At 43.4% G+C, this 21,707-nt stretch overlaps 1 protein-coding gene across 7 annotated transcripts in view; it reads left to right on the forward strand.

Moving 5' to 3' along the window:
* Positions 1–501: 501 nt before the first annotated feature.
* Positions 502–21,707, forward strand: part of DEUP1 (deuterosome assembly protein 1) — an 83,907-nt gene continuing 62,701 nt past the window's right edge. For 5 of the 7 annotated variants that reach the window (XM_030200178.1, XM_030200181.1, XM_030200182.1 and 2 more), the window contains exons 1-3: positions 502–678; positions 12,403–12,467; positions 19,918–20,089. In XM_030200178.1, the coding sequence (XP_030056038.1) occupies positions 12,424–12,467; positions 19,918–20,089 (216 nt within the window). In that variant the 5' untranslated portion in view covers positions 502–678; positions 12,403–12,423. Of the gene's footprint in view, positions 679–776; positions 851–1,354; positions 1,469–12,402; positions 12,468–19,917; positions 20,090–21,707 lie in introns of those variants that run through there. The other 2 variants (XM_030200180.1, XM_030200179.1) reach the window with 2 other exon arrangements.

Below are 21,707 nucleotides of genomic sequence, written 5' to 3' on the forward strand. Positions count from 1 at the left end.
TATCATGTATCGCTTTATGTTTCAACAGTTTTTTATTGATGAGTTAACATTTTAAACACAGCCATTAAATTTGACATTTTAAATGATACATCATTCTTGTATTTATACATCATTAAAGTCTATCATCAATATTTTATCCTTTTCTCCCTCCCTCCCCTTCAACCCTTTCATTATAACCCAAATGTTTGCTCATGTATCGCTTTATCTACAGTCCAAGCCCCCAATCCCAGCCCAGCGATTCTCGTCCCCCCCCCCCCCCCCCCTCATTCTGAAACTCCCACCCGTTTTTGAGATCAGATCACCCACAACAAACCCCACACTTTTCCTTCATGGACGTCCACACGCAAATGCAGTTTCCTTTTTTTTTTTTTTTTTTGGCATGGCGGCCTGAGAGAAGATGCGTCAGGGAAGGGGGCGGGACGCCAGAGAAGGAAATCGGCGGGGCCGGTGGCGGGCGATTTAAGGCATCAGTTTGAAAGTAGGGTTGGGGAGGGAGTTTGAGAATGAAGGAGAGGTGCTGGATCGCGAGCAGGGAGGCGAGATGGCAGGACCACGGGGAGAGAACGGAACCTCGGTCTCCGAACGCCTGTGACTTGGTATCGCTAGGGCTTGACCTGTTGGGTGTTTATATCAGAAACTGATGCACAGCAGCAGTGAGGAGAAGACAGACACTGTTTGGTAATGATACCGGTCCTTTGTTCTGTTAACTCCCTTTTGTAACGAGTGCTATAAGCAAACATGTGACAATAACTAACAACTTGGGGTGCTATGTGTCTTACACTTATTCCGCTCAGTAGCAGACAGGTGCAGTCATAGACAATCGTTTAGAGGGCTGGCCTGGTGCAACCCGGTAAGTAATGTAGGGGGCAGCAAACTGTTTCCTTTTGCTCTTTCGACTACTCTCTCCCGTTTTTATAGATCCAGTGTCTTTCCTCCTCCGGCGGTTCTCAAATCTTCCAGTGGGCCTGCATTTCTCAACAGAAGAGATCTCTCCCCCCTTGTTTTAGCCTTTCCCTATCATCCCGTCTTGGAATATGCTGCTGTAACTTTTTTTTTCCTCCCCCTGTTCTCTCATTGTATTAGTGTTTTGTTTACTTTCGGGTGGACAATTAAAAAAAACAGATTTCTTTGTTTTATCATGATATTATTAAATGTTGTATCTCTTTTAATATAAAGGAGCTATCATCAAATGAACTTTTAACTTTGTCAGTGATGCATGCAAGCATGCTGCTTCCGGGTGCCCCCCCCCCCCCCAGCCTCACTCAGACTGTCCTGTCCTGTGATGTCTCCTCTGATGCAATTTCCTGTTTCTATGAGGGTAGAACATGGCTGAAGGAAGGCCTTCGCTGGAGTGGCCAGAAGTAGCTTCTTGCATCACTGATGCAGCTGGTGACCCAGGGCAAGTTTAGAGACTGCCAGAGAGGGAGGGGTGGAGGGAGTAAGAGACGTTGGACTTGGACCGTGGGAGGTGGGTGCAGAGAGAAAGGGAAAGATTCTTCACTTATGGGTGGGGAGAGGAAGAGAAAGAGATGCTGGACTATTAGGGGGGCTGGTGAACAGTATTGGGGGGGGGGGGGGGAGGGAGATGCAAACCATTTCAATGCAGTGTTTGCCTGTAGAGAAGTGAAGAAGTTCTCCTTCCAGTTTTCTGCAAAACAGAGGCCTTTATTGGGATTATCAGAGTGCCACTGTTGGCTTACTCATCTCTTAAGATAAGTAAAATGTTTGTGGTTGGCAGTTTACATTGATGCAACAGTGGGGATTTATGTTTTTTTTTTTTGCTCCCACTGTGCTGGAAAACACATGACTTGTAAATTAAAGCATTCTTGTAAATCCAGTCCAAGTTAGAATGGGATGGACTCTATAATATTTGAAAAGTTGAGAATCCTTTTGGATCATATTGGCATATTTTGGACAGTGATGGAAATAAAGCTCTAACCAGTCTTCTGGGTTTGTTGTGTTTTGCACTGAGGTCTTTTTCTCCACTTGATTAAAAGAGCATTCTGGAAGTGTCTTTCTAGTAAATAGGAATTCTGCACTTAGAAAATACTTGGAGGTCTCCAAGTCCCTTTCCTATATTTCCTCCTGCCCAAAGAGGAGTGTGGGGTTGAGCTGCCTTCAAACTGTTCATTTGTGACTAACTTCTGGTTGGAAACCAGTTTAGTATGGGGAGTGGTTTACTGGAGATGGTTAATACCAGAGGGCAACACTTACATGAGAACATAAGAGTAGCCATACTGAATCAGACCAATGGTCCATCTAGTGCAGCATCCTGTTTTCCGAACAGTTGCCAAGCCAGGTCCCCAAGTCTTTGTACTTTAGGAACAAGTAAAAAATTGATTTACTTCTACTCATTCTACACCACTCAGGATTTTGTAGACATTAGTCATATCTCCCCTCATCCATCTCTTTTCCAAGCTGAAGAGCCCAAACCTCTTTAGCTTTTCCTCCTACGAGAGGAGTTCCATCCCCTTTATCATTTTGGTAGCTCTTATTTTAGACTTTTCTATATCTTTTTTTGAGATACGGCGACCAGTACTCAAGGTGCGAACGCACCATGTAGTGATACAAAGGCATTATTGTGTTTTCGGTCTTATTCACCATCCCTTTCCTAATAATTCCTAGCATCCTATTTGCTTTTTTGGCCGCCGCCACACTCTGAGCAGAGAATTTCAGCGTATAATCTACTGCGTCACCCAGATCTTTTTCTTGAGGCTGGCCCCCAAGGTGGACACTAGCATTAGGTAACTGATTCAGATTATTCTTTCCAGTGTGCATCACCTTGCATTTGTCCACATTACATGTCTGCCATTTGGAGGCCCAGTCTTTAAATTTCCTAAGGTCTTCCTGCAATATTTCACAGTCCACATGTGTTTTAACAACCTTGAATAGTTTTGTATCACCTGCAAATTTGATCACCTCACTCGTTTTTCTGATTTGCATATCATTTATAAATATGTTAAATAGTAACGGCCCCAGTACAGATCCCTGTGGCACTCCACTGTTCACCCTCCTTCATTGAGAGAAATGACCATTTAACCCTACCCTTTATTTTTTGTCCAATAACCAATTCGTAATCCACACCAGAACCTTGCCTCCTATTCCATGACTCTTTAAATTTCTCAGGAGTTTGTTTCTATTTGGAATAAATATTTGCAAAGTATTTCCCATAAAGCGAGAAGTGCAGTGTTGAATAAATTTTCTACGCATTAAGAAGGAGAAGGAAGAGTCATGAGGGAGAGGGAGTCTCAGGGTATCTTTGGGGGGGGGGGGGGGGGGGGAGTCTGGACAAGGAATACAATAGACAGAGAGGATACTGGTATATAGAGCTTTAAGAAGCACCAGTAAGGCAGTGAACCTTTACCAACACATTAAATATAGGAAAATAAAGAGGATGGCTATGACTAGATCATGAAAGGATTACGAATGAGCATGGAGTTTTTAAAAAGATAGGGGGGAGGGGATGAGTGGGAGGGGAGGGGGGAATAATAGTAATAAGAGGTTCAATCACGGAATAATGTAAGGTGTTACTATTGGAATTACGGTTTGAGTTTAATGTAACATGCTGACTATTGTTTTTTTCAGTTTTCATGGCAAAAGTGAAGGTAGTGAGGGGGGAGGGGGATAAGACAGGGTACTGTTATAAAAACAAAAACTGATGATAGCAACTTTAAGATTAATGTACATAAGAACGATAGCTTTAAAATTTGTTATGTATGTACTCTAATGGATGTGTTACCAGGTGGAATCATCAATAAAAATGTTGACACACAAATTTCTCAGGAGTCTCTCATGAGAAACTTTTATCAAAAGCTTTCTGAAAATCTAGATACACATCAACCAGCTCACCTTTATCCACATGTTTATTCACGCCTTCAAAGAAATGAAGCTAATTGGTGAGGCAAGACTCCCCTCAGTTTCATGCTTGAGTTCTTTGAGTACGCTTGGATGTATGCCATCCGGTCCAGGTGATTTACTACTCTTTAATTTATCAATTTAGCTCAGTACATCTTCCAGGTTCATTGAGATGTCTTTCGGTTTGTCTGCATCATCACTCTTGAGAACCAAATCATGTACAGTTAGATCTCTTACATCTTCTGTAAAGACAGAAGCAAAGAATTCATTCAGTTTCTCTGCTATAGCCTTGTCTTCCCTGAGCGCCCCTTTTGCTCCTTCATGGATTCCCTAACAGGCTTTCTGCTTCTAATGTACCTAAAAATGTTGTTACTGTTTTAGCCTCTGCTGAAAGTTTCTCTTCATATTCTCTTTTAGCCTTCTTTATTAATGCTTTGCATCTGACTTGCCAGTGCTTATGTTGCTTCTTATTTTCTTCATTTGGGTCCTTTTTCCATTCTTTGAAGGTCAATCTTTTGGTTGTAATAGCTTCTTTTACTTCACCTTTTAACCATGCTGGCTGACATTTTCTTTTCTTTCCACCTTTGCAAATATGTGGAATCATCTGGACTGGGCTTCCAATATGGTATTTTTGAATAACGTCCACGCCTGATTTAGCGTCCTAATCTTTGCAGGTGATCCTTTTAGTTTCTTTTTAAACATTTTCCTCATTTTATTATCATCACCCTTTTGAAAATTAAATGCAGCTACAGTAGATTTCCTTTGCGGGTTCATTCCAGAAAGTAGCTCAAACTTGATCATGTTATGATCACTATTTCCCAGGGGACCCAACACTGCCACCTGTCGCACTATGCCCTGCAGGCCACCAAGGACCAGATCCAAAACAGCTCCCCCTCTTGTCTGTTCCTGGACGAACTGCTCCAAGAAGCAGTCATTTATTACATCTAGAAATTTTATTTCCCTGGCACTCCCTGATGCAACAATTATCCAGTCAATATTGGGGTAATTGAAATCACCCATTATTATAGCATTGCCCTATTTGCCAGCTTTCCTAATCTCTGTAAACATTTCGTCATCTGTCTGTCTGTTCTGTCCTGGCAGATGGTAGTACAACCCTACAAGAATACTCCTTCCCTTCACACATGGAATTTCTATCCATGATTCCACGCCGCTATCTGTGTCATGTGAAATGTTTATTTTATTTGATTAGAGAGGTGTGGTAGCCGTGTTAGTCCACTTTTAAATGTAATCAATAGAAATAAAACATAGAAAAGAAAATAAGATACCTTTTTTATTGGACATAATACATTTCTTGATTACCTTTTGAAACACAAGCTAATTTAAAAGTAAGCTCCTGACACAGACTCAAAAAGAAAAGACTGGCACACATCCTTGCAATATATCCAGCTGCAAATTATGCCAAAATATCTCACAGGACCCCACGGTCATTCACAAAGGAAAAAAATTCAACATTAAGGAATCTTTCACATGCTCATCTTCCAATGTGGTATATATCATTCAGTGTAAAAAAAATGCGATGAAGGCTGCTACATTGGAGAAACAAGTCAGATGCTAAAGAAGAGATTTAATTTACATAGACATCATATGAAAGATGTCACGCCTGTGGGACAGCACTTTACAAAACCAGAACACTGTACCAGTGATTTTATGGTAAGGATCCTGAAAGGGAACTTTAAAACAATACAGGAACGTAAGACTTTTGAAGTCAGAATGATCAAATATTTTGACACCCACCAGACAGGACTTAACAAAGATCTGGGTTTTTTAGCCCACTATAAAGCATAAAATTGTATTGCTTTGTAAATTGTATTGCTCTGTCACTTCCTGTCTCCCTGACTCTCACCTATCCACCCCCATCCTGTTAGACTGTCACTGAAATGCTTTGATGTTTCACTTATATATACTGTCATCTACCAACATTTGCTTATTTCCGATCCTTTGAAAGCTGATCAAGAAATGTAGTGTTATGTCCAATAAAAAAGGTATCATCTTATTTTCTTTTCCATGTTTTATTTCTATTGATTACTTTGATTAAATTCCCTCTTATAGCGCATCCCCCCCTCCAATTTGATCCTCTCTATCATTGCGATACAATTTGTACCCTGTTAACACAGTGTCCCATTGATTGTCCTCTTTCCACAAGTCTTTGAGATGCCTATTATATCTACCTCATCATTTAGTGGTATATATTCTAACTCTCCCATCTTATTGTTTAGGCTTCTAGCATTTGTTTACAGGCACTTCAAATTGTGTTTTTTTCCTTTGATCTACAATCTTAGAATGTGCATCCTTTATCCTGCTGTCTCATTAAGCACACCTGACTTACTTTCAGCATTGTTGAAACCTCTCTACTGGGATTCCTTAAATGTCCTGTTTCAATAGTATCCTTCAAGGATACTCCACACCGAACCATGTGTGACTGTCAGTTCTCCCCTCCCCCCATTCTAGTTTAAAAGCTGCGTTATCTCCTTTTTAAAAGGTAGCGCTAGCAGCCTGGTTCCATCCCGGTTAAGGTGGAGCCCATCCTTTCGGAACAGTCTTCCCCTTTCCCAGAACGTTGCCCAGTTCCTAACAAATCTAAATCCCTCATCCCTGCACCATCGTCTCAACCATGCATTGAGAGCTCTTCCTGCCTTTTGGGTCCTGCGCATGGAATGGCTCTGAAAATGCTACACTCGAGGATCTGGATTTCAGCTTTCTAGAGCCTAAATTTGACTTCCAGAATCTTTCTCCCATATTTTCCTATGTCATTGGTACCCATGTGTACCAAGACAGCTGGCTCCTCCCCAGCACTTAGTGGTGCTGAGTCCTCCTCCCCCCCCAGCTGCTACCGTGAAGACTGACTCTATGGAGGCTTATTTCTGCAGACAGCTGAGATTTTTTTGCAGTACTTAATATTATGTCACTTTTCCTTCTGCGTGAATAATTTCTTCTTTGTTATTCATGAGGAAATTACTTCATAGTATTCTCTTTGCCTCCTTCCTGCCCCCCCCCCCCCCCCCAATAAACAGTGCCAAGTCTATCATTTTATTTCTCTGTATTAGGTCTTCTATTATTGGGCATAATTTGTGTTCCCATATTCCTGTATACCTTTCATTTAGAGGTCTCAAGTCTGTTCAGTTTCTGACAGGGACAGTTACTTAAAAAAACCCAAAACACCCTGAAAGTTTCCCTCGTTTTCACTTGTGATTTTTTTGTTGTTGTTGTTGTTGCTAGAACTCTATTGGCGGTGCAGGTATTCCTTCTTTCAGCCTTTATAACAGAGTTTGGTATAGAGTCTAGCTTAGTGCTATTGGCTTCGTGCTTCTGTGAGAAGTTTTATCCGTTATCATCTTGAGTTGTTCTGTGGCTGTTTTTACTGTTTACATTTCTCTCCTGGTCTCCATGGTAACCATGAAAGAGTGGGGGACCTCCCAGAAAATGCCATGAATCTATGGCAGCACCAAGTGCACTGTCTCAGTTCTTTGAGAGGCAGAATAGCTCCTTCTGGAAGGTGGCTGTCTTCCAACCTGAAGGTCACGGGTTCAAGTTGATTTGTGCATAATATTAGAAGCTGTGGAATTCGGCTCTATTTCAAGTGGGATATTGGACAGCTGCATCTGAGGTCAATAAGACATATTCTACCAGTCTACTGCTTCGGCTAGCTATGTTGCACAAATGCTTCTGCAAGCGACACTGTGCAATTGTACCAATCAGCCATATCTCTGCTACACCATCTGGTGCTTGTGCAATGGCCTCGCCATCCAGTGTTAATGCACTGACATTAATCATTGATTACGATTTAAAAAAAAAAAAAAAAAAAAAGAATCGCTTTGCAGCGTCTCCTGTCTCCTCCAGACCTCTTCTGTTTTCTTCAGCTCCCATCCCCTATCCTCGGCACAATTTGACATTTTTCCCCCTCTGAAATTAAACATCACCCTCCCCCCCCCCCACCCCAGTAGGCAGCGTTTCACATATACTGCCTGCAGCCTGCTCCAAAGCTTTCCCTATGACCTGTCCTGCCCATGCAGAAACAGGAAATGATATCAGAGGAGGTGGGATAAGCCAGAAGGAAAGCTTTGGAAAAGGCCTCAGGCAGCATATGTGCAAAGCTGCAACTTCAGGGACCAGCAGACCACCTATAAGGTAGACCGGCAGGGGGGTTGAGAAGGGGGCCAGATGCTGAACCCCGCCCGGGTGGGGGAAGGGGAGAGCTGAAGACCCACAAGCAGAATTGGAGGTGCCACTGATGGAAGCTATGACTGAGGCAGTGAGCTTCGGCAGCCACAAAGAGCTGAACAATGAGGGGGAAGGGAGAGGGGGAGAGATATTGGACCTGGGAGAAGAGGAGAGAGAGGAAAAGAAGAGATGTTGGATATGGGGTGGGAGGTAGGGAAGGGAGATTATCAGTCCATTAGGGAAGGGATGGGATTTGATATACCACCTTACCTGTTGTTACAATCAAAGCGGTTTACATATTATATTCAGGCACTTATTTTATACTTAGGGCAATGAACAGTTTAGGGGGTCTTTTACTAAGGTGCACTAGCATTTTTAGTTCGTGTTAAAAATCAGCTAGCACTAAATGCTGAGATGCCCATTATATTGCTAAGGGTGTCTCGGTTTGTCCCTATTTCTTTGAAAATTGTTTTACTCCGCTGGTTCAATCCACAATCTTATCACAGTTAGATTACTGGAATTCTTTGTATTGTGGAATTTCAGTTCTACTTTCAAAAAAAAAAATTCAGCTTTTTCAAAATACAGAAGCTAGGCTGATTTTCAAGAAGAGAAAGTTTGATTGTGTCGCCACTTTTGACTAAGCTTCATTGGCTTCCCCTCCATACACGAATTAACTTTTAAATTAGCCTAATTTTTGTTTTTAAAATTTTACATGGAATGGCTCAAGACAGTTTATCTGCTGTAGTCAATTTTCCTTCAAGTAGAAGTCCCTCTAGTGAGAGGGTCTGTTATTCCATGTTTTTTCCTTTCAAAGGGAATGGGATTTGATATACCACCTTTCTGTGGTTACTTTCAAAGTGGGTTACATATTATATGCAGGCACTTATTTTGTACCAGGGGCAATGGAGGGGCTCGCCCAGACTCGTAAAGATCTGCAGTGGGAACCAAACCCAGTTCACCAGGATCAAAGCCCGCTGCACTAACCAGTAGGCTGCTCCTCTATTTCAGCTGGTTTGTTATAAAATATTGGAATCTTTTTCTTATAACGTGATTCAGGTCTACTGATTTGTTTTCTAATCTTATGTCTTTCTGTAAACACTTAAAACTTTTTTTATTTCAAACATTTATGGCAAAGTTAATTGTGATTAGATTTTTTTTAAACATAAATTTATAAACCACTCTGGTCCCATCTTACGGGGATACACGCAGTCTATAATTATTGATATGACTAGATCAGTGGTTCTCAACCATTATGTCCCCAAAAGGTGGAAGATGTGTCCCTTGAAATAATGATCCCTTTTTCTGCTTCTTGATGACCCTGCTGCCATCAGTCCCATATCTTTTGTTTGCTACAGAATTTCTGTGTATTTGCAGGGTTTTGTGTTATTTCACAGCCTCTGGCAGTAGAGGGATTTTACTACTACTACTACTTAACATTTCTAGAGCGCTACTAGGGTTACGCAGCGCTGTACAATTTAACAAAGAGAGACAGTCCCTGCTCAAAGAGCTTACAATCTAATAGACAAGTGAATGGTCGGTCCGATAGGGGCAGTCAAATTGGGGCAGTCTGGATTCACTGAACGGTAAGGGTTAGGTGCTGAACGCAGCATTGAAGAGGTGGGCTTTAAGCAAAGACTTGAAGACGGGCAGGGAGGGGGCCTGGCGTAAGGGCTCAGGAAGGTTGTTCCAAGCATAGGGTGAGGCGAGGCAGAATGAGCGGAGCCTGGAGTTGGCGGTGGTAGTGGATTTTGTGTTGCAGTTACTGAGGTGACACCAGAATTTGAAAATACATTTGCCTCGTTCATACACAAAGAACACAGATACTCCACTCTGTACTTGGTGAGGGTCTATCGCAAACTAAAAATAGAAACCTGTACAAAAATTACACTGCATACAGTGCCTGGCTTCTTGGGGTTTACCACCAGATAAACAGAGATGTACCCCCCCCCCCCCCCCCCCCAGTTCTGTGCAAAACTATAAAGATAGTACATGTATGTTTGCATCCATTATTTAAATTGAAAATTATATATTTTTTTTCTACACTGGTTGCCTGGCTAGTTTTTTCTAATTGTAGTCTCTGGTTTCTGATTTAAGTCTTTTTTTTTTTTTTTTTTTTTTTCAGTGGCTCCTATTCATTTTTTTCGTCATTTCACCTCTTTGCCCTGTCGTCTTCACTTCCTTTTCTACATCCATCCCTGACATTGGAAGAAAGATGAAAAGAAAAGCTCATTTATTTTTCTCTCTGTCCACTCAGATTTCACTCCTCCATTTTACCATTCAGCCCTCAATCTCCCTCTTTGTATTGCAACTGTGTACAGCTTTTCAACTTTCACACTAGCTCTCCTAATCCCCATCTCTTTCTCTCCCTCTAACACAGGTTCTTAACACGGTCCTCAGGACACATCTAGCCAGTCAAGTTTTCAGGATGCCCACAATGAATATTTGAGATGAGAGAGACTTGTGTACCCTACCTCCATTGTATGCAAATTTCTCATTCATATTCATTGTGGGTATCATGAAAACCTGACTGGCCTGGTGTATCCTGCAGATTGGGTTGTGAACCCCTGCTCTAACATGTTCTCTTCCCCCCCACCCCCCACTTCTTTGACATCTTGTCCTACCCACCATGTCAGCATCTCTTATCTCTCCTCCTTCCCCTTAGCATATGGCCCTGCATTAACCCTCCAACATCTATTCCCCAGACCAGCATTATCCTTTAAAACTCTCTCAAGCCCTTCTGACAGTGCCTGTTACTGCATCTGGCCCAATCTGCAGCAGTGGTGGAAAGAAAGAGGAAAAAAAAAAAAACCCAACAAGCATGGGTCCTCTGAGCTCAGGTGTACCTCAAAGTCCCCTCCATTCCTCCCTCCTCTGACATACCATTTTTGTATTAGAGGGGATGGAACTATCAAGGACTTTGAGGTGCACTTGAGCTCAAAGGACCCATGATTATTGCTTTTTATTTCCATCACTGCTACAGGTTGGGCCAGATGCAGTGGTGGCAGGAGGGAGAGAGGGTTTGGGGAAAGAATTTGCCTTGGGGACTGTGCCTGTAGTCATGTAACCAGTTTTTATTTGAAACTTGACTGTTCTGGGCTCTGATTGGCCTGGAGTTTGAAATTACCCAGCAGATGCTGGCTGTTGTTTCAGTTTCAGCCTGTGAGAAGAGAGAGAAAGATCTCTTTGGTGAAGCTCTGTGAGCAGTTATATGCCCTGATCTCCCCAGGTACTTTCTAGGAAGTATGCAAATGTTTACTTAGTTTTCTAATTGATCCATTTTTCAGTTACTTGTTGCCTTTTGCTATTTGCACTTTTTTTTTTGTCCACTGTTCAAAGTTCTGAGATTAAACACATTTGTTCATTCTGCCTGTCTGGATTGATCCTGGTGGTTTTTGTGTTGGGTTTATGAGTGCTTTCTGGGAACTGTGGGACCACTGGGAGTGTGGCTTCAGTAACCTAGAAATCACTGGGGATAACTTGAGAGTGGGAGACTTGCCCAGAGTCGGTTGTGACCCAGTCAGTGGAAGGAGGGTGCTAGTGTAGAGCATGAGCGTCAGGGGCAGGCAGACCTGAGCTATGCTGGGGATAGACCCTCTAAGTGGCCTCGGGGTAACTCCAGGCGGGTGGCTAGGCGTTTCGTGACACAGTTTAGCCTGTTAAGCCAAAAATGTATTCCTCTGCCCCTGATTTTAAACCAAACAATCAGTATCCATGAGCCTGGAACTTTGGAGCATAACCTGAAGCCTCAGTTTAACTTAATGGGCCCTGTTTATTACGCCATGCTAAACACTAGAGTTGCTCATATGTTCCTATGGGCGACTTAGCATTTAGCCAGTGCTAATCATTAGCACATGCTAAAAATGCTAATGCACCCTTAGCACTGCTTAGTAAACAAGGCCCTTAATGTCATCTTTTTCTCTGAGCAGCACTTACAATTTAATTTCAATGATCTGTGCAGCACTTTAATTTGCAACTTAATTTAAATGATCTGTCCTGATGTAAACTAGATCTGATCGAAATCTCAGCATTATAGTCCGATGTACCAAGGTTGCTAACAGGCACCTACTTTTATATGACAGCTTTCTTATGCATTACATCAAGCTATTACATCGGTCGCTTGAGCGCAGCAGTAAAGATCAGCAGCAGGAAATGCTCATTTAGTGGGCCTTCCTAGATGCCGGAGGTATAGGAATGGGGCCATCAGAGAGAGGGCCCTTTGCCTTTGCACTGTATTGTTTTGCTTTGCATTGAAGAGTTTGCTGCAGATTTTTATGTACTGCAAAATGTTTTCTTCCATGTTTACTTTGTAAATTAATAAACAGATTTAAATATAAATGATCTGTCCTTTTTTTTTTTTTTTTTAACCAGTTTGCTGGAAAAGAAAGTGAAATGACGCAACAGCTGGAATTCTTTCCAAATCCTATTCTAACCAGGTAAGTGCTTTGGTTTCTGGTTCTCAGGTATTTGCCTACAGTGTCTTATTTGTTCTCCCTAGTGAAGCAGGATGAGTTGGCCACATGCTGATAACATTTTCCCATAGTTCCAGGTTTGTATCAGCTCAATCCAGATCCTCAGTATTTTCTATCTCCAGCAAGTGGACAGATACACTTTTCAGCTTCTGGTTCAGTTGGTCCCCGGTTGAGCTTTACGGGTGGCTTGAGTGCACAGTCATGTCTTGAGGTGTTCAGATCCCTGTCTGTAGTGCCTCACAAATTTATTTCTTCCCTCCCTGGAGCTCTCCTTTTCCAGCACAACAACCTTTACAAATTTAAAAATAAAATAAAAATAAAGGAAAAGGAGAGAGGTTTACTGGAAAGTGTGGGACAGAGTATGTATTTATATAAAATTTATAAACCACATAATCTATAATTCTAAGCGGTTTACAATTTTATGTACAAAATCATACATATAACACTATATAACATATATCACTCTCAAAATACAATAAGTCTGCAAACAATACAGTACTTCAATTCCTCAATATCATAGGCTTTTCAGTTAACCTTGCTAAAACATGCTTTGATACAAATAAGTTTTTAAAGCCTTTTTAATTAATCTAACTTTGCAATTGACCTCAGTAGTAAAGGCAAACTGTTCCACAAACTGGGCCCAATGACATAAAAATGGAAGACCTGTGTTCCGTAAATGTGTAATCCAAAAAGAGGGTACATCTAATACAATAAGCGAAGTGCTTCTCTTACCCCCCCCCCGGCATGGAAGTATTTATATAAAAAAATAAAAATTGAAAATTCACGAAAGTTGTGCATATGACTCACATTAAATAAGAAATATATTGTGGAGGATTTTGGCCAGTGATTGGCCTGAGTCATTTGGGAGTGACGCATTGGTTTGATGACTATTAAAAGTCCAATAAGATAGCCAATGACTACTGAGATCTTTCTCCACACAATTTTTCTTTTATCCTGATTGGAATTAAGTAAGAAGTTAATAAGAGTTTGTGTAGAGAGTCTTGAGTAGCTCCACTGTTTTGAACATACATTTATCTATCAAAGTGCTAAAATACAGAATTACATTTCAGTTCAGATCCTAAAAATTTCTTCTGAGGCACTTATGATTATTTGTTTACAAGATGACAATTGTAGATTAAATGAGTTTGTCTATAGGGAATTTAGTATTCTTTCTGTGAAGTTATGATTTTTGTAATTGTAAAATGTTTATAAACTCTAAGTGAAGTTGCTCATTCTGTAATCTGCTTTGCATCTGTATGGTTAAAAGCGGAATATATGTTGCACAATACAGTATAATACAAAATGTCTTCTGTTATAAACCGCCTGAATGTGTGGATTAAGCAGTCTAAGGGGGTCTTTTACTAAAAAGGTTAGCTCAAGTTATCTGCAGTAGGGCCCATTTTATTCCTATGGGCCCTGTTGCAGATAACGCGAGCTAATCTTTAGTAAAAGACCTCCTAAGTATTTTAAATTATCCCTTAGCTACTGGGGGAAGAATTCGAACTTTGGGCCAAGATGATATTTTCTCTCTGTAGAATCTAATTGCAGCTCACATAGGGGTCCTTTTACTAAGGTGCACTGAAAAGTGGCCTTCGCTGGTGTAGACGCGTGTATTGGGCGCGCGCAGGTCTATTTTTCAGCGCACCTGCAGAACAGTCATCTTTTTTGGCCGAAAATGGATGTGCGGCAAAATGAAAATTGGTGCGCATTCATTTTGGGCTTGAGACCTTACCGACACCCATTCATTTAGCGGTAAGGTCTTAGACCCAAAATGGACCTCAGTTCTTTTTCTACTGCAGTGATGAGAGGGTGTATTTTTTTTTTACCATCTTCACACAACGCTCAGTCCTAAAGGGCTTTTTTGTGCCTTTCAGCATTTTTTTTTTTCATCTCAAATTGCGTTCCCAGTTGTGGAACCCCCTTTTTGTAACTTTCCCATATATTTTTAGTTTTTTTGCCCAGTTTTGTTTCCTTTCTTTTTCGTTGTCGTGTGGCCGCTTTTAGGCCTTGACTTCGGCCTTGTCCCTTTTTCAGGCACCATTGCTTCGTTTTTAATTTAGCCGAGGAAGATTTTCCTTCCATGTCCACGAAGGTCCCCAGTGGCTTTAAGTGCTGTACCTGGTGCAGTCGGACGATCTCTGGGAAGGACACCCATTCTTGGTGTCTTCAGTGTCTTGGGCCTGTCTATAGTTCCACTAACTGTGTTCGCATGATGAAGAGGACCCAGGTTTCCAGAGAGGTTCAACAAGAGAGGATTTTTGGATCCAAGTCCGGTATCGCACCGACAGCGTCTAAGTATGGCTGCTGCTAGACCCTTACACACTGGGAGCAGTGAAGCATTAAGTGGGTCTTCACCTGCCTCGAGACCTCCTGCTGTGCAGGGCCCCCAGGACCATCCATCGTTTGACTCGACCCTGATGTGATGTGTGGATTTGATGTCGTCTTTGTCGGTACCGAGGAGCTTTGGTGACACACTTCAGGTGAAGGCCAAGAAGCATCGTCATCAGTCGCCCTCGACCCATGGTGCTGGGAGCTCTGGGGCGTCAAAGGATTCGGCACCTGAGAAGCATCAATGCCGGGAAGACTGCTCCCCCTCCAAACAGGAGGTGCCAACGTGTCGGTCTGCTAGCAGCCAAGACCCGGCTCCCTGAGTTACTGGATGGCCTAATGTAACGATGTACATTGGGGTTGCTTGCGCTTATTCTGCCTCTTGTTGCGGCCCCGCTTGGTTCTCAGCCTGCAATGCAGCCTGGGACACCAATGCCGCCTGCAGCTCTGGTGTTGACTGCCACCCGAGGACATGGCTCCTCCACGTTGAGGCAGATTTGGTCTCGACACTCCATCAGGAGGTATTGTCTGACACCAAAGAAGAGTGCTCATGGGATTCAGAGGATGATCCAAGGTACTTTTTCCTTTGAGTCCTATGGAATTTCCTCTGCACCTTCTTCTCCACCTGAGAGTCTCCTCCAGAGAGCCTTTCATTCCCTTCTTTTGCTAAGGAAATGGATGATGCTATTCCCTTTCCTTTGAAAGTGGAGGACGAGCCCAGGGCCAAGATGCCCGAGGTCTTGGACTACACGTCTCCTCTTAGGGAGGCTGTGACTGTCCCTCTCCACAAGGTACTCCAGGAAGTCCTCATCAGGAACTGGGAGTCCTCTCTGTCGGACCCGGTAATGCCAAAGAAGATTGACGCCCAGTATCGGATCCACCTTGCACCTGAGTTTGATAAGCCTCAGTTGCCTCACAATTTCATGGTGGTGGAATCCGCTTTCAAAAGAGCCAGGAGTTCCAGGGACTATGCCTCAGTGCTCCTGGGTAGAGAAGCTAGAACCCTGGATTCTTTTGAGAGGAAGATGTACCAGACTTCAATGCTCATCTCCTGAATACAGTCATACCAGCTCTTCACGCGTATCCACTTGTGAAGCACGGTGCGCAAGTTGTCAGACCTAGCTGAGACACTCCCTCAAGAGCAGGCCGAATTACTTCGCCACTTGATCAAGCAGCAGAAGGCATGTTGAAGTTCTTGGCCAGGGGCACTTCAGACACTTTTGATGTGGCATCCAGGATATCTGCTCAGAGTATAGCAATGCGCAGACTCATGGCTATGTGTTTCTGACTTGGTTGGTGAATCCACAATGCTGGGGGGGATAACTGTTTTTGAGAGAAGGTTGAGGAGGTCGCTGACCAAATCAAAAAACATACTGATACCATCTCTCCCGCCAGGTGCCTTCTACATCTACCTCCTCAGCTAGGTGGACTTTTGGCAAACCAGGGAGGAGTGTCTATTACTATCAGAAGCGTAGGTACAACGCCTCGGCTCGCCAGCCTGTTCAGGCTCAGCCCCAGTGTGCTTGTTCACATCAACAGCATGCGCCAAAGGCCCCTACTGCAAAGCAAGGGATGAACTTTTGACTGGCTTTAGCAGAGCATAGCCGTAGTAAGTGTCCATCCCGGATGACATGCCAGTCAGGGGGAGGCTGAAGTTTTTTCACAAAAGATGGCCCCTTATAACCTCCGAATGGTGGGTTCTTTAAATAGTCTGTCTCAGATACACACTCAGTTGGTATCTAAAACCTCCATATTGCCCACTGAGAGCTCATACATTCAGCTCTCAGCACAGGCAAGTACTTGCAGCAAAACTCTCAACCCTTCTGAAGGCCCATGTGGTTGAGCCCATTCCACTAGGGGAGGAAGGGCGGGGATTCTATTCCAGGTACTTCCTTGTGCAAAATAAGAAGGGGGATGCGTCCCATCCTAGGCCTAAGGGCCCTGAACAAATTCCTAGTACGAGAAAAGTTCAGGATGGTTTCCCTGGTCACCCTTCTCTCAAAGATTCAAGAAAACAATTGGCTATGTTTTCTGGACTTAGATGTATATACTCATATCCCGATATTCAAGCCCACCGGAAGTATCTTGATTTCGGCTGGGAACACATCACTTTCAGTATCGTGTGTTGCCTTTTGGCCTCGCATCAGCTCCCAGGGTCTTCACCAAATGTCTAGCGGTAGTTGCAGCATTGCTACACAGACTTGGAGTCCATGTATTCCCATATCTCAGTGATTAGCTGGTAAAGAGCACCACTTTGGCTGGTGCTCAGGAGTCCATACGAATGACTATTCAGGTTCTCAAGCTACTAGGGTTCGTTTTAAACTACCCCAAGTCCCATCTTTGCCCAGTCATGTGATTGGACTTCATAGGAGCCCTGCTCGATACACAGAAGTTTCAAGCCTACTTTCCAGACACAAGAGCAGATACTCTTGTTGCACTCGCTTCCAAGGTTTGAGCCTTTCATCAGGACACAGCTTGGTAGATGTTGAGATTGTTGGGCCACATGGCTTCAGCAGTGTATGTTACACCCATGACACATCTTCACATGATATCAGTTCAATGGACCTTAGCTTCTCAGTGGTATCAAGCCATTGGGAGCCTGGAAGATGTCATCCAAGTGTCCCCAGGACTTGTAAGCTCCCTTTAGTGGTGGACCATTCAATCCAATTTGACTCTGGGACTTCCATTCCAAATTCCTCAGCCACAAAAACTGCTGACGACGGATGGGGGAGAGGGGGGCTCATGTAGATGGGCTTCACACCCAAGATTTTTGGGCCACCCAGGAATGAATCTTCACATCAATCTCCTGGAGCTCCAGGCGATCTGGAACACTCTAAAGGCTTTCAGTGACTGGCTGTCTTATCAAATTGTACTCGTCCAAACAATCAGGTTGCAGTGTATTACACTAACAAGCAGGGGGCACCGGATCACACCTTGTGTCAGGAGGCCGGCTGGATGTGGCATTGAGCTCGCCAACATGACATGTTCCTTTGAGCCACTTATCTGGTAGGCAAAAACAATACCTTGGCTGAGCAGGATAATGCAACCACACGAGTGGTCTCTCAATATGGGCATAGACTGCAAGATCTTCCGAGTATGGGGCACCCCCTGTATGGATCTTTTTGCCACTCGATCAACCACAGGGTCCCTCGGTTCTGTTCCAGGATTCAGGCCCATGACAGACTAGTGTAAGATGCCTTCCTCCTCAATTGGGGGACAGGTCTTCTATATGCATATCCTCCCATATCTCTAATGGGGAAACCTTTGTTGAAACTCGAGCAAGACCACGGAACCATGATTCTGATTTGTTCTGTTCTGGCCACAGCAGATATGGTTCTCTCTTCTTCTGGAGTTATCCTCCGAACAATCGTGGAGATTGGAGTGTTTTCCGATCCTCATCACGCAGAATGAGGGGTCTCTTCTACATCCCAACCTCCAGTCTCTGGCTATCCCAGCTTGGATGTTGAGAGCCTAGAATTCGCTTCCTTGGGTCTTCGGAGGGTGTTTCCTGGGTCTTTCTGGCTTCCAGAAAAGACTCCACTAAGATGTGCTATTCTTTCAAATGGAGGAGGTTTGCCATCTGATGTGAGAGCAGGGCCCTAGATCCCCTTACTTGCCCTACTCAGACCCTGCTTGAATACCTTCTACACCTATCAGAGTCTGGTCTTGAGACCAACTCTGTAAGGGTTCACCTTATTGCAATCAGTGCTGATCAACATGTAGAAGATAAGCCCATCTCTGCTCAGCCTCTAGTTGTTCACTTAATGAGAGGTTTGCTTTTGTCAAAGCCCCCTGTCGAACCTCCACCAGTGTCATGGGATCTCAACGTCATTCTTACCCAGCTGATGAAAGCTCCTTTCGAGCCACTGAATTCCTGCCATCTGAAGTACTTTACCTGGAAGCTCATCTTGGTGGCTACTTCAGCTCATAGAGTCAGTGAGCTTCGGGCCTTAGTGGTGGATGCACCTTATACTAAGTTTCATCACAACAGAGTAGTCCTTCGCACTCACCTTAAGTTCCTGCTGAAGGTGGTGTTGGAATTCCATCTGAACCAATCGATTGTCTTGCCAACATTCTTTCCACAACCTCATTCCCATCCTGGCGAAAGCAGCTTGCATACATTGGATTGCAAGAGAGCATTGGCCTATTACATGGAGCTGACCGGGCCCTACAGACAGTCCGCCCAATCTTTTATTTCTTTTTGATCCCAACAGGATGGGGGGTGCCAGTGGGAAACGCACCATTTGTAATTGGCTGGCAGGTTACATTTTCTTCATTTATTCACAGGCTGGGCTGGCCCTAGAGGGTCATGTCATGGCTCACAATGTCAGAGCCATGACTACGTCGGTAGCCCACTTGAGGTCAGCCTCCATTGAAGAAATTTGCAAGGCTGCGACGTGGTCTTCAGTCCACATATTCACATCACACTACTGCCTTGAGCAGGATACCTGACACGATGGTTTGTTCGGGAAGACAGTGTTGCAGAATCTGTTTGGGGTCTAGAATCCAACTCCACCCTCCTAGGCCCGTTTTATTTTGTTCCAGGATACACTCTCATTTAGATTGTATATAATTTCAGGTTAATCTGTGTTATGTCCTCGCCTTTGCGAGGCCCAATTGACCAGTGTTTATTGTTTTTGGTGAGCTTGGATGCTAGGGATTCCCCATTTGTGAGACTAGATACGCTTGTCCTTGGAGAAAGTGAAGGCACTTACCTGTAGCAGGTGTTCTCCGAAGACAGCAGGCTTTATATTCTCACAATTCCTCCCACTTCCCTTGGAGTTGTCTCCACTGTTATTTTTACTTTATTTTTCCTGTAGTATTAAACTGTGAAGACAGCGTTCTTGTGTCTCACACTCCACAAAGCTCTACTTTATACTAATTCTAAGTTACGGACCGGGCGACGCAAGTGAGAATATAAAGCCTGCTGTCCTCTGAGAACACCTGCTATAGGTAAGTACCTTCATTTTATTGTTCATGTAAAAGTGCACTTGAGGAACTTGAAAAAATTAGGTCTGGTTGTCATGGAAACAAGTTTATGTAGTAAATTTTCTATTTAAAATCTGAATTGCTGTGCTTTTCTTAGAACTTTCTCTTGTGAAACTGAACTTGAGGAGCTAATGCACCAAATTGACATTATGGTAAACAATAAGAAGTTGGAGTGGGAGCGCCAGGTGCAGGTTTTGGAGACAAGGCTAGACATCCGGGAAAAGGAACTGATAAATGCACGAAACGCAATGGATCAGAAGATCAGAGAAGTAAGAGACCTTAAATAAAAATAAAAAAAAAAAGTGTAGAATTTTTTTTATACTTTGAGTTAATGCAGGATAGATGCTGACCACACCCCCAATATATACCACAGGGTTTGCAATTACTGCACACTAAGTTTTGCACCTGAACTTAATGTGCAGTAATTGCAAAGCCTGTGGTATATATTGGGGGTGTGGTCAGCATCTATCCTGCAATTTACTGCACAGGGCAGATAGTACAGAGGCCCGGGTTAAATTCATCTGTGCAAAGACAAGGCATTTAACGTGGGCCCCAGCACTAACCAAAAATAACCCTCTATTTTTTTTGCCCTGATTGACACCCCAGTGTTCGTGTGTGTGGTGGGGGGGGGGGGGTTGTAATTAGTGACACCTAAAGTGCTAGGAGGGTTGCATTATGGGTTTGAAATGGGGAGGGTGTCGTGATCAGATGGGGATTGGGTTTTGGCACCACAAGTTGGTTGGGTGTGTTTTGTATTGCAACTCTGCTACATAGTGCTGATAGTGCAGATTCACTTAGCAACGCTTATTGAGGTGGTGTTAAGTGTACCCTTTGCTATTCATGGCCATGACAGCGTGTAGTAAAACTTGCTAAGCAGTTGGCATAGGAATTTTACTGCATTACCTGTTTGACGTGAGAGAGCCGTTTAACACAGGTTCATCTAACTGCTTAGCACACTTTAGTAAACATTGCCTTTAATCATGTAAGATGGGTCAGAAATCTAGGTACTGCTTCAGTGCTGTCCCATTGAGAAATATTCCAATGATCTCCCATTTGTCACATGCAACGCAGTTGGAAATAAGAATTCAGCTAGGAGCATTGTAGTGCTTTCATGATTTAGCAGAGAATGATGTGCAGGGGCAGTCAGGTTACCCAGTAAGAATCATGACTGCAACTTAGAATATGAATCTGGTCATAGTTTACTCTTCCTTGTCATCTATTCCATACTAGTCCAGACTAATGGATTATGTCCATCTACTAGCGAGTGGAGACAGAGAAAAGTAGTTCCAAGTAAATTACCCTTTAAGGGTATCATGCAGCCAAGAATTCTCAGTATTTTCTCTGTCTCTTAAGCGTTTAGTAGATGGTTCGTGCAGCTCCTTCTTGTGATTTCTCTGTCAGCTCCTGTCTCAGGTTTTCCTGAGTGACAGTTGTGAAGGAGTCTTTGCTGCTAGAGATTGGCTTTTCTGAATGAAGAGGGAGTTTGAGCCTGGCTGATACTTGGTGGGTCTGGGTCCCTTGCCTCCCAGCTTGGGTGACACCCAGTGGGGTCAGGTCACCACCCCCCCCAGCTCCACACCTTCAGGTCTTGGCAGGACACTGAGGCTAAATTTATTTTTAAAAGAAAAAAAAAAGGGCTTGCCTTTTTGGCTATACCATTGCACATGCAGGTATATTCCTTTCCTTCTCTTCTGGAGGAGGCAAGTACTTATTTGGTGTTTTATCCTCAGCCTCCAGGAGGTGTCCACGATATGTTAGCACTCCTGTATGTCAACGGCTTACTTTGGGGGCACTGCGAGTGTCATTTTTTTTCTCCGGCAGTTTTCCTTCAGTAGATGTTTCTTCCTGCTTTTTTTTGTCAGGGCTGCAACTGCTGCTCTATAGTGC

Source organism: Microcaecilia unicolor, chromosome 4 (genome assembly GCF_901765095.1).
Source record: "Microcaecilia unicolor chromosome 4, aMicUni1.1, whole genome shotgun sequence".
Classification (NCBI taxonomy): domain Eukaryota; kingdom Metazoa; phylum Chordata; class Amphibia; order Gymnophiona; family Siphonopidae; genus Microcaecilia; species Microcaecilia unicolor.